Here is a 13,466-nt window from a genome sequence, read left to right as displayed (position 1 = left end):
AGACTCTTAGATAGCCACATGAAAGATAGAGAAATGGAGGGCTATGTGGGAGGGAAGGGTTATAGATCTTAAAGCAGGATAAAATGTCGGCACAACATCATGGGCCAAAGGGCCTGTACTGTGCTGTAATGTTCCATGTTCTATATTCCCTTTGTCCTATCCATTCCTCCTGCTATGTTCTCTGCAACTTAATACAAACCTCAGTTATGATGAAGGGTGTTCAACCTGAAACGTTAACCCTCTTTCTCTCTCTACAGATGCTACCTGACTGGCTGAGTGTTTCTGGCATTTTCTGTTTTATTTCAGAGCTACAACATCTGCAAGATTACATCTTTCATTTGCCTGTAGTGGTTCATCGAGACAAAGAGGAATACAGCACAGAAAGATGGTCTCTGGCCGATCGAGTCCTCACTGCCCATCAACTGCCCATTTTTACGCTAATCCCATTTTATTCTCCCATCATTTCTTTCCCAGATTCTACCCCTTGCCCACACACGAGGGGGGCAATTTACAGTGGTCCATTAATCCGCTGACCCTGCACGTCGTTGTGATGTGGGAGGGAACCGGAGCACCCAGGGGGAAACCCACATGGTCACAGGGAAAACGTGCAAACTCCACACACACACACACACACACGCACGCACACACGCACGCACACACACTGTCAGAGGTCAGGATTGAACCGGGGATCCTGGAGCTGTGAGGCAGCGGCTCTACCCGCTGTGCCACTGTGCCGCCCTACAATTCATACGTACGAGATGGGGTAAGAGAAATACCTGTGCTACTGACCTCTTTGACCACTGATAGCAGACTCGATGGCGACCACAACAGTTTAAACCAGGGATTCTGTGTCCTCCAGAGCGTTTTACAATCATTCCCTCCCTGCCAACAGGTAAACGACACAGCGATTAATATCACACAGTTGCAGAGAGAATATAAGAAGCTGAAGAGAGTAGTGGACTCAGCCCAATACATCACGGGCACATCCCGCCCCATCATCGGGAGTATCTACAGGAGGCGCTGCCTCAAGTAGGCAACATCCATCATCAAAGATCCCCACCATCCGGGCCGTGCCATCTTCCCGCAGCTACCATCGGGCAGGAGGTACAGAAGCCTGAAGTCCCACACCACCAGGTTCAGGAACAGCTACTACCCTTCAACCACTCGGTTATTGAACCAACCCGCAAAACCCTAATCACTACCTCAGTATAGCAACACTGTGACCACTTTGCACTACAGGTCCCTTTTAAATCTCTCCCCTCTCACCTTAAACCCATGCCCTCTAGTTTTTGATTCCCCAGTCCTGGGAAAAAGACCCCATCTATGCCCCTCATGATTTTATACACCTCAATAAGGTCACCCCTCATCCTCCTATGCGCCAAGGAATAAAGTCCCAGCCTGCCCAACCTCTCTCTATATATCTCAGGGCCTCAAGGTCCTGGTGAGGAAGTAAAGGGTTAAGAAATTGTGACCGTACATATAATACATATAACTAATGAAAAAATACTAAGCACACAAGCCCCTGACTCAAGACCAGGTGGTTTGTCTTAAAACAATAAGTGTGAGGTTTGCCTTAAAGCAATGTGTGAGGTTTGTCTTAAAACAATAAGAGTGAGGTTTGTCTTAAAACAATAAGTGTGAGGTTTGCCTTAAAACAATAAGTGTGTGGTTTGTCTTAAAACAATAAGCGTGATGTTTGTTTTAAACAATGAGTGTGATGGTTATCTTTGAACCTTAGGCTTCCCAATTGAAATTGTAGCCACATTGTTTAAGTGTGTGACAAGGACTGTATCAATTGATGTCTGCCCCTCTGTATTGTGGAGACCTCCGATAAAGACCCTACATGAGAGTTTAAGGAGAATTCTCCCACAGTATACTGCTGATAAACATGTTTTAACAGAATTAAACTGTGGCACCGTGTGACTTTGCAGCAGGCAGGAGTGGGAACTTAAAATCAGGACAACACTGGCAATGTCTTATAAGTTCTCTCTACACTCTTTCCAGCTTGATGATGTCCTTCCTAGAACAGGGTGACCAAAAGTGTACACAATACTCCAGGTGTGGCCTCAGTGTCATTTTGTACAACTGCAACATAATGTCCCAACTCCTATACTCAATGCCCTGACTGATGAAGGCCAGCGTATCTAATGCCTTCTTCACCACCCTGTATACTTGTGTCCCAGTTTCAGAGGCAGATTTTGATCCCTGAGAACCAACGCTGGACGCAGAACCAAACTCAAAATAAATACCGACCCCAGTGGGAAGCCCAAGCCATCGAGAACCGCAACAGTGAACAAATCTTCCAATTGTGAGCAATGAACAAATCAAGTTACTTACAATCCTTTTGGACCCAAGTCTTGAATGAATGACAATTCACTTACATCCAGGAACGCCATCTAGGATTAAATGCAACCTGGTTAGCCAAAGATTAGATAAAAAATTCTGAAGCCAAATGTAAATAGCATTCGAGAGGAGAAGCATCCTTTATAATCTAATAAATTTCTGAATTCTTTAATAAATTGTGAATCATGAAAAATTAGTTTTGTCTCAAATTGAGAAGGAAGGAACACAAATTTGCCATCATTTACTTCCTAAAAGTAAAAAATATACAGTGATGCAGTAGTTAGTACAGCTGTCTCACAGCTGCAGGGACCCTGGGTTGGATCCTGACCTTAGGTGATATCTGAGTGGAGGTCCCATGTTCTACCTGTGACAATGCAGGTTGCTGCTGGGTGCTCTGGTTGCCTCCCATACCCTGTAAGTATTGGTCGGCAGCAACTCCTCATAGGGGTGGGTGTCGATCGGCACGTGTGAGAGGATAGTTGCAAGGCTCCAGGGAAGCAAGCTCCTGATGGACTGAATTGCCTGAATTGTGTCCAAGTATCTTTAACAAACCAACAACGTCTTAAAGAGTTTTGCACTTGAAAGGAGTTTTTGTTTGGAATTGGTGCCACTATTGAAGGAACCACTGCAGCCAATCGGTGCGATGGTCGAAGTAAATGATGGAACTGACTCGATGGGCTGAATGGTCATGTCCATCAACTCCCCTTTTGTTCTTGGTTCATCCTATCTGCTCATCCCCCATCTGCAAGGCTCAAGTTAGGAGTGTGAGGGAGCACTCTCCACTTGCCTGGGTGAGTGCAGTTTCAACAACTCAAGAAGCTCGACGCCATCCAGGACACAGCAGCCCGCTAGATACGCACCCCATCCACAACCATTCACTCACTCCCCCATCGACACACAGTAGCAGCAGTGTGTACCATCTACAGGACGCACTGCAGCAACTCACCAGGACTCCTTAGGCAGCACCTTCCAAACCCACCACCTCTACCAGCTAGAAGGGCAAGGGCAGCAAAATCACGGGGAACACCGCCCCCTGGGAATTGCCCTCCAAGCCACACCCCATCCTGACGAGGAAATATCTCGCCGTTCCTTCACCGTCACTGGGTCAAATTGCTGGAACTCCCTCCCTAACAGCACTGTGGGTACACCCACACCTCAAGGACAGCAGCGGTACAAGAAGGGAGCTCACCACCACCTTCTCAAGGGCAACTAGGGATGGGCAATAAATGCTGGCTCGGCCTGTGAAGCCCACACCCCTTGTGGATGAGCAAGGAAAATACCTAAACCAAGAGGTCATTAACGGTAGCTGATTAACTTATTAGTACAATCTTTGGGAGGAAATCAGGTCACCAGTGGAAACCCAGATGGTCACAGGTAGAACGTGCAAACTCCACGCACACCGACAGCGCTGGAGGTCAGGATTGAACCTGGGTCACTGGAGCTGTGAGGCAACAGCACTACCTGCTGCATTAGCGTGACGCCTTTTGGGAGTTCGTCACTTTAAGGAATCTTTATACCCAGATGTGCAGATGGAGTCACCTTATCGAGATCATACAGGTGAATTCATTACACAGTGCAGTTACATTGGGTTAGTACAGAGTGCATTGAGGTAGTACAGGTGAAAACAATAACAGTACAGAGTACAGTGTCACAGCTACAGAGAAAGTGCAGTGCAATAAGGTGCAAGGTCACAACAAGGTAGATCGTGAGGTCAGAATCCATCTCATCGTATAAGAGAACCATTCAATAGTCTATTCACAGTGGGGTAGAAGCTGTCCTTAAGCCTGGTGGTACGTGCCCTCAGGCTCCTGTACCTTCCACCTGATGGAAGAGTGTGTGTGGGGTTTGCACGTTTTTCCTGTGACTGCGTGGGTTTCCCCCGGGTGCTCTCAATGACATGCGGGTCGGTGGGTGAATTGCCCCCTTAGTGTGTGGGTGAGGGGTAGAATCTGCGGGGAGTTGATGGAAATGTGTGGAGAAATGAAATGGGACTGGTATAGGCTAGTGTAATAAAGTGGTTGATGGGCGGCGCGGGCTCAATGGGACCATTTGTGTGCTGCATCACTCCATCGCTCTGCACTAAGAATTAAGCAATGTAGAAAAAAAATGAAAAAAATAAAAACCTTTTATATCTCTAAGAAATTACAATGCAGGAGAATGACACCTCACAATTTAAATTGTCTCCAATCTTACTGGAATCCTGGCAAACAGTTTCCACCTTATTAAAAAAGCGCACCTCAAATTACCAAAAATAGTTTTCTGCAGTCGGGTAATTAACTAATTTTGCTTCAGGAAGGCTGACGGTATCGTCAGGGACACCTGCCACCCCGGCCATTCCCTTTTCTCTATTCTGCCTTCTGGGAGAAGATACAGGAGCTTGAAAGCCCCGACGACCAGACTCAAGAACAGCTTCTTCCCCACTGATGTCAGACTCCTAAACCAATCACCTCTCTCACGTCCCCTTCCCGTGCTGCCATGCTCTCGGACACTTAACTGTCCCTCTCTCCGTTATTGTCACTTTAACCTTTCTTTTTGCACCGCCTCAGTTTGCACCGCCTCAGTTTGCACCGCCTCAGTTTGCACCGCCTCAGTTAACACTGCCTCAGTTAACACTGCCTCAGTTAACACTGCCTCGGTTTGCACTGCTTCGGTTTGCACTGCCTCAGTTTGCACTACAATCTCTGCACCAGTATATTGTTCTGCGCTCGTCACTGTATTTATTGTTATATTTATTATTACCTTGTATACTCTTTACTCCGTGAGCTTCACGTGAGCAAGTAATTTCATTGCACCCTGGTGTATATGACAACAAACTCAACTGAATCTGAATTTGCAACTCAAGCAAGTTTTAAAAAGTAAGGGGGATGCCACTGAGGGCTGCAAAAGGTGGAGATTGATCACTTCTTGTTCCCGGAATCATCTGGCCGTTTTGCATACATCGTTAATTTGCCAGCGGGAACCTGGCAAGTTGAATTCTTCAGCGACTGACACAGACTGCAGGAGGAAACGGAAGCCAAGAGCGTGAAGTTACCCACAGAGATTGTAGGACAGACATCAGGAGAAGAGGTACTCAGGGTGAGATGTTACCATTCCGTGGTAGTTTCTGTAGAAAGACTTCTCAAGAAGAGCATTCAGATATTCCTCCAGGCGTTTCTGAAAAATTGGAAAAAGCAAAGTCAGGTCCAAGTTATTCATTTGACCACCTCCTTCCCCGAACATAGAACAGAGAACAGTACAGCACAGGAACAGGCCCTTCGGCCCATGACATCTGTACTGAACACGATGATGAATTAAACTAAATCTCTTCTGCCTGCACGAGATCCATATCTCTCCATTTCCTGCGATTTCATGTCTCTATCTATCTGTCTGTCTGTCTATCTATCATGTACATGTCTAACAGCCTCTTAAACATCACTATCGTATCTGCCTCCACCACCACCACCCCCAGCCGCCCGTTCCAGGCACCCACCACTCTCTAAGTAAAAAGCTTGCCCCACACATCTCCTTTAAACTTTGCCCCTCTCTCCTTAAATACATGCTCTCTAGTGCTTGATGTTTATACCCTGGGAAAAAGATTCTGACCGTTTACCCTATCTATGCCTTTATAAACAGGTCTCCACTCAGCCTCCAACGCTCCAGAGAAAACAACCCAAGTTTGTCCAACCTCTCCTTATAGCTCATGCCCTCTAATCTGGGCAGCATCCTGGTGAACCTCTTCTGTGCCCTCTCCACATCCTTCCTGTAATGGGGCGACCAGACCTGCACACAATACTCCAAGTGTGGCCTAACCAGAGTTTTATACAGCTGCAACATGACTTCCTTACTCTTATACTCAAGGCTCTGACTAATAAAGGCAAGCATACCACATGCCTTTGTTATCACCAACTTGCATGGCCACTTTTAGTCAGCTATGGACTTGGACCCCAAGATGCCTCTGTACATCAACGCCGTTAAGGGTCCTGCCATTATCCGAGACCCAAGGGAGACGGCAGATGCTGGAAATCTGGAGCAACACACACAAAACGCTGGAGGAACTCAGCAGGTCGATTCATTCTCCTCCATAGAAGCTGCCTGACCCACTGAGTTCCTCCAGCATTCTGCGGGGTCCTACCATTATCTGGATACTTTCCCCTCACGTTTGATCTCCCAAATTGCAACACCTCACACTTGCTCAGATTAAGCTCCATTTTTTGTTTTCTAAACTTCATTTTTTGGTATCTTCACACCAGCATCTCCCGTGGTAACGCAATCGTTTCCTTTCAAACGCCCATCACTCCTGTGGGCACCGACAGAAAGAATTGCTAAAACAACTCAGGATGCCCCAAAGCATTCTACGGGCAGCAAAGGACTTTCTGAAATATCGTCTCTGTTCGAGTATAGGGAGAAGGAAAGCTGATATATTCAAATACTAATGTGAATAGGGTTAAGGTGAGGGGTGGGGTGGGGTGGGGCGGGGCGCGGGTGTAGTTTAAAGGAGATTTATGAAGCAAGTTTTATTTTTACACAGAGAGTGGTGAGTGCCTGGAACGGGCTTCCAGGTGAGGCGGTGGAGGCAGATATGATAGCAACATTTAAGATGCACGTAGGCAGGGAATGGAGGGACATAGACTATACACAGGTGTGTCTGCAGTTTAAATTGGTACCATGCTTGGCTCAGACATCATAGGCTGAAGGGCCTGTTCCCGTGCTGTACTGTCTTGCGTCCTACGTTTTACGTTCTATGGACGGCACCAATCAAACACCAAGCAATGGAAGTGATAGAATCTGAGCAGGTGGAACTTGGAAGAAAAGGAGGGGGGTGGGGAGGGGAACCAGCGGGAGGGGTGTGTGGGCGACGGGCAGACAGAGAGGATAGGGGAGAAGGAAAGAGATGTGGTGGATCAGGAGGAGAGAGAAAAGGGAAACATAGGGGAAGCACGGAACATAGAACATTACAGCACAGTACAGGCCATTTGGCCCACAATGTTGTGCCGACACTTTATCCTGCTCTATCTAACTCTTCCCTCCCACAGAGCCCCCTATTTTTCTATCATTCATGTGTCTATCTAAGAGTAAGAGACCCTAATGTATCTGCCCCCACAACCTCTGCAGGCGAAGCAGTTGGAGAATTAGCAATGGCTAGTAGCAACTCAATGGGCCGAAGGGGCTATTTCATGTCGGATGTCCCTCTGATCAGCACGTTTCCAACTTCCGCCATTTAAGTTCGGACTGTGCTTTAATTACTTTTTTCCCCCATTACAGAGTCACAGAAAAGTTCAACCAGAAACGGAACCAATGACATACAATGCCCTTGCCGACAATTTTGCCTGTAGGACTGTATACTTCTCTGCCTTACCTATTTAAGCGCCTGTCTACATAAAAGCAGACGCAAGCCAAACTACGAGGCTGATTACATTTGGCTGAAAAGCACGATGATGCTGGAGGAACTCAGCAGGCCAGGCAGCACCCGTGGAGAAAAGCAGGCGGTCAACGTTTCGGGTCAGGACCCTTCTTCAGGACTGAAGATAGGAAAAGGGGAAGCCCGATATATAGGAGGGAAAAGCAGAGCAGTGATAGGTGGACAAAAGAGGGGAGGTGGGGTGGGCACAGGGTGGTGATAGGTAGATGCAGGTAAGAGATAGTGATGGGCAGGTGCGGGGGGGAGGAGGGGAGAGCAGATCCACTGGGGGAGGGGTCAAAGGTAAGGAGAGAGAAGAAAAAAACATAGAAAGAGAGGCTAGGAAAGGGAGGAAGAGAAGTATGGGGGGGGGGGGGAGCGTTGTGGGGAAGGGGGGTGGGGATTATCTAAAGTGGGAGAATTCAATGTTCATGCCGTCAGGCTGCAAGGTTCCAAGACAGAAAATGAGGTGCTGTTCCTCCAATTTGCGCTTGGAATTCTCCCGGCAGTGGAGGAGGCCGAGGACTGACGTATCATGTACTCCCTCGGAATACATTGGTCATTGGCCAGGACTTGAACCCAGGTCTCCTGAGTGGCAGGGCAGGATTCTACCCCTAAACCACCAAGGCTGACAGTGTTCTCTGATCCTTAAATGTAAAATTTCAGAAGTGGTTAAAAAAAGATAAAAGTTTGGTTGATTGATTCAGGACAAAACTAGACTAGAGGGCCTGGGTTACAGGGAGAAGTTGGCCAGAACGACAGACCATAAGGCACAGGAGCAGAATTAGGCCATTCGGCCCTTCAAGTCTGCTCCGCCATTCGATCGTGGCTGATTTATTTTTCCCTCTCAACCCCAGAGGGCCTGAGTTATAGGGAGAGGTTGGCCACGCTAGGTCTTTATTCCTTGGAGCGTAGGAGAATGAGGGGCAACCTTAGAGAAATGTTCAAAAGTATGAAAGGCGTGGATAAGGTGGACAGTAACAGTCTTTTCCCCAGGGTAGGGGAGTCCAAAACTAGGTTTAGGGTGAGAGGGGAAAGATTTAAAAGGAACCTGAGGGGCAATTTTTCCACACAGAGGGTGGTGAGTGTGTGGAACGAGCCGCCAGAGGAAGTGGGTGAGGGAGGTACAACAGGATCATTTAAGAAGCACTTGGATAGGTACATGGAGGGGCAGGGCTTGGAGAGATATAGGCCTAACGCAGGAAACTGGGACTAGCTGGGTGGGCACTGTGGTCGGCATGGACTAGTTGGGCCGAAGGGCCTGTATTGGCGCTGTACTGATCTATGACTCTATTAGTCTAAAACCATCTCCACACCATCTTGTCTCAGAGAAGAGCTTTGTGCACACTCCATGTTGGAAAAAAAGTATGTTGGAAATGGAAGTGACAGCTTCCCTTTTGACTAAAAATATTTCTTAGACAATCGCATAAAGAATGAAACGTTTGTGTTCCAAAGATCAGTTTCAACAAAGAATTAAAAGTTGTACACTGGAAGTGACCTGCAAACAACTGAGTTCTTTAAAAATGTTGTTTCGTTTGGACTCAGCTGCAGGTAAGGACAACCTTCTGTCTCAGAGAATGCAAATTCAGATGAGTTGGTCTGCTTTGTGCCAACCGAATATTTACCTCAACAATTTAATTTGGTTACTGAGCTTCGGTAAGAGTGGTGAGCATTGCATGTTAGGAAAAGGAACATCTTTTATGCATGGAAATAAGTTGACTTGTCCATTTATACAATCAGACTTTTGTATGGTGTCTGACCAAGTGGTATTGATGGGTTTCGATTTTACACACTTAAGGAATGTAATATTAATATATCTGACAGTTGAACGTGGAAGAATATGTAAGGAAATTGAGATAGGATATTGACTTGTTTGCACCCTAGTGTGTAGGGTAAAGTAAAAGACCTTGCTGGAACTCAGCCTATACTGTGGGAATTAAAGTGGGGAAAGACATATAAAACATTAAATTATACAACAATGGCAGCAATTATGGAACTGGGGGAGCTATAGATGAGTTTGGAGCTTTAACTTTGACTTTGCATTTTGAAGTCAGTGAGGCGCATGCAGTTAATTAGCATCGCCTGTCTCCGGACACCACTGAGGGTGTCTCACAACGTGACAGATCCAGCCAATGCTGACCTCCGGTGCTGTGTTTTTGTGTGTGTGTGTGTGTGTGTGTGTGTGTGTGTGTGTGTATGTGTGTGTGTGTGTGTGTGTGTGTGTGTGTGTGTGTGTGTGTGTGTGTGTGTGTGTGTGTGTGTGTGTAGTTTGCATGCTCTCCCTGTGACTGCGTGGGTTTCCCCCGAGTGCTCCAGTTTCCTCCCACATCCCAATGACGTGCGGGGTCGGTGGGTTAATTGGCCGCTGAGTATGTGGGTGAGGGGGTAGAACCTGGGGCGGGGGGGGGGAGAAATTGATAGGGATGTGGGATGTGGGGAGAATGAAATGGAATCGGTGTGACTGATCAGTTGATGGTCGGCATGGACTCGATGGGCCGAAGGGCTTGCGCTGTGACTATAACATCCCCTGGGCTACCTTTTAAATGTTGGCCTTCCCTGCAGTGTTAGAGGTTCCTGGGAAGACCAGAGAGAAACGTCAAGCAGGCCAGATGTGTTGGGCTTCTGGTTATCTTGTATGTTCCAGTCTCAGATGAGTTCAACCTCAGAACAGAGGGGCCTTGGAGTTCAGGTACATGGTTCCCTGAAAGTGGAGTCACAGGTAGACAGGGTGGTGAAGAAGGTTTTTGGTACGCTGGCCGCCATCAGTCAGGACATTGAGCATAGGAGGTTAAGGTGTGGTTGTACAGGACATTGGTGAGGCCGCACTTGGAATATTGTGTTCAGTTCTGGTCTCACTGCTATAGGAAAGATGTTATTAAACTAGAAAGAGTGCAGAGCAGATTTACAAGGATGTTGCCAGGACTCGAGGGACTGAGTTATAGGGAGAGGTTGGACAAGCTAGGTCTTTTTTCCTTGGAGCGTAGGAGACTGAGAGGCGATCTTATAGAGGTGTATAAAATCACGAAAGGATTAGATAGTGTGAATGCATGCAGATTTTTTCCCATAGTTGAGGATTCAAGAACTAGAGAGCATAGCTTTAAGGCGAGAGGGGAAAGATTTAATAGGAACTTGAGGGGCAACGTTCTCAACACAGTGGGTGGTCTGCATATGGAACGAGCTGCCAGAGGAAGTGGTTGAGGCAAGTACATTGACAACATTTAAAAGATGCTTGAACAGACACGTGGATTGGAAGTCTAGAGGGATACGGGCCAAACGTGGGCAAATGGGACGAACTTGGATGGGGCATCTTGGTCGGCATGGACCACTTGGGCAGAAGAGCCTGTTTCTGTGCTGTGACTCACTCTCTGAGGTGGGAGACAAGTGCTCCCTATGGGCCACTTTCAATACCCAGTTCAAGAACAGCTTTTCCCTTCAACCATTCGGTCCTTGAACCAACCTGCACAACCCTGATCACTACCTCAGTATACCAACACTTTGCACTACAACGGACTGTTTTTTTTTGTTCTAATTGTGCTCTTGTAAAAATTGTGCATAGTTTATGTTTAATTCATGTTTTTCTTGTGAATTCTGTTTATCTGATGCTCTGTGCCTGTGATGCAGCTGCAAGTAAGTTTTTCATTGCACCCGTGCGCACACGGACTTGTGCACGGGACAGTGAACTTGGCTTTGAGTTATATCACTCACCTGTTTACTGGAAGCTTGCCTCATGGAGGCCCACTCTGGCTGGTGAGGGAGTGCGGGCATTGTCATGGCAACTCCGGGCTCTCGTCTCAGTCCTTGTGGTGCAGCCAACCTGGAGAGGAGAGTCAGACCCTGAATCATAGAAACATAGAAAACCTACAGCACGTACAGGCCCTTTGGCCCACAAAGCTGTGCCAAACATGTCCCTACCTTAGAAATTACTAGGCTTACCTATAGCCCTCTATTTTTCCATATGTCCATGTACCTATCCAAAAGTCTCTTAAAAGACCCTATCGTATCCGCCTCCACCACCATTGCCGGCAGCCCATTCCACACACTCACCACTCTCTGAGTAAAAAGCTTACCCCTGACATCTCCTCTGTACCTACTCCCCAGCACCTTAAGCCTGTGTCCTCTTGTGGCCACCATTTCAGCCCTGGGAAAAAGCCTCTGTCTATCCACACAATCAATGCCTCTCATCATCTTATACACCTCTATCAGGTCCCCCCTCATCCTCTGTCGCTCTAAGGAGAAAAGGCCGAGTTCCCTCAACCTGTTTTCATAAGGCATGTTCCCCAAACCAGGCAACATCCTTGTAAATCTCCTCTGCACCCTCTCTATGGCTTCCACATACTTCCTGTAGTGAGGTGACCAGAACTGAGCACAGTACTCCAGGTGGAGTCTGACCAGGGTCCTGTATAGCTGCAACATTACCTCTCGGCTCCAACACACCGTATGCCTTCTTAACCACAGAGTCAACCTGTGCAGCCGCTTTGAGCGCCCTATGGACTCGGACCCCAATAGACTGACGGGGTGCTGCTTGTCTCTCTCTCACCCCCCCGCCCCCTGATGGCCTTTGCTGGATTTGACTCCAGTCTCTCCCACCTCGCCTTTTGCGAACTTAACCAGTGCCAGCCTCACGAACTAGCTCTGGTCCTAAAGACAGGTGGAGGATTGAGCATTAAGGCAGACAGGGCAGGCACGGTAGTGTAGCGGTTAGCGCGACGCTATTACAGCACCAGTGACCCGGGTTCAATTCCCACCGCTGTCAGTATGGAGTTTGTACGTTCTCCCCGTGTCTGCGTGGGTTTGCTCCGGGTGCTGCGGTTTCCTCCCACATTCCAAAGACGTACGGGTTAGGAAGTTGTGGGCGTGCTATGTTAGCGCCGGAAGCGTGGCGACACTTGCGGGCTGCCCCCAGAGCACTCTACGCAAAAGATGCATTTCACTGTGTGTTTCGATGTACATGTGACTAATAAAGATATATTATTATTGTGTGCATTTCAGTGGAGAAGAGTGGCTGTGATGGAGATAGGTAAGTTAAGTTTCAGATCTTTTACATTTTCTAAGTAAATTTAAAGGTATTTAGTTGTTAACTTAAAAAATATATTTGTGCTTGTGGGTTTTTGCATTTTTTAATTGCAAAGTTTTAATAATTTAACAAACTAATCAAAATGTATCATGCAGTATTTCTGTAAAGTGTAAGGGACTCATTCAAAACCTTTAGACAGGTAATCCTGAATTCATGGCTTAAGTGGAGTAAATCTCCAATAATCCACTATCCAATGAATCAGGAATCCCTATGGTTCAGCATCTGGCTCCCAAGTGTTTGATGTGTCTCCTTTGCATTCATCTGGAACCAGGTGCCATCATTCCCTTTTCACCCACCGGAGTCCTGTTTCCCATGCCTCCTTTAAACTTATCTGGTTCACTGGAACATTTATTATCCAACTGTGCAACATCTAAAAAGAAAATGCATTAAAGGAGTGTTGGGATGTCCATAGAAATAACATCCAATTAGTCCGGAAAACCTACTAGTCCATCACCACCAAAGTCCTGAGCATGTCGGATTATCGGAATTTTAGGGCAAGGGATACAATGCAAATGTTAACCAGACCTCCACAATGATGACCAAGGAGCATAGACCCACGACTCGTGGCTGCTACGTTGTGCATTGCAACTTCACAAGATAAAAACAACGGAAAGAGCCCTTTTGCCATTTAGGCCGCATCTGGGGTATTGCGTTCAATTCTGGTCGCCCCCA

The 13,466-nt window shown here is 47.2% G+C and overlaps 1 protein-coding gene across 5 annotated transcripts in view; it reads right to left on the bottom strand.

Moving 5' to 3' along the window:
* The window catches only part of LOC127586587 (phospholipase D2-like), a 341,818-nt gene that overhangs the window by 52,087 nt on the left and 276,265 nt on the right, over nt 1-13,466 (bottom strand). For all 5 annotated transcript variants that reach the window (XM_052044668.1, XM_052044664.1, XM_052044665.1 and 2 more), the window contains 4 exons: nt 11,426-11,534; nt 5,431-5,496; nt 2,338-2,396; nt 790-882 (listed from right to left, as the gene is read on the bottom strand). In XM_052044668.1, the coding sequence (XP_051900628.1) occupies nt 790-882; nt 2,338-2,396; nt 5,431-5,496; nt 11,426-11,534 (327 nt within the window). The remainder of the gene's footprint in view (nt 1-789; nt 883-2,337; nt 2,397-5,430; nt 5,497-11,425; nt 11,535-13,466) is intronic.

The sequence above is a fragment of the Pristis pectinata genome, chromosome 37 (genome assembly GCF_009764475.1).
Source record: "Pristis pectinata isolate sPriPec2 chromosome 37, sPriPec2.1.pri, whole genome shotgun sequence".
Lineage (NCBI taxonomy): Eukaryota > Metazoa > Chordata > Chondrichthyes > Rhinopristiformes > Pristidae > Pristis > Pristis pectinata.
The sequence above is the reverse complement of the archived record's forward strand: the minus strand, read 5'-3'. Positions and strand labels throughout refer to the sequence as shown.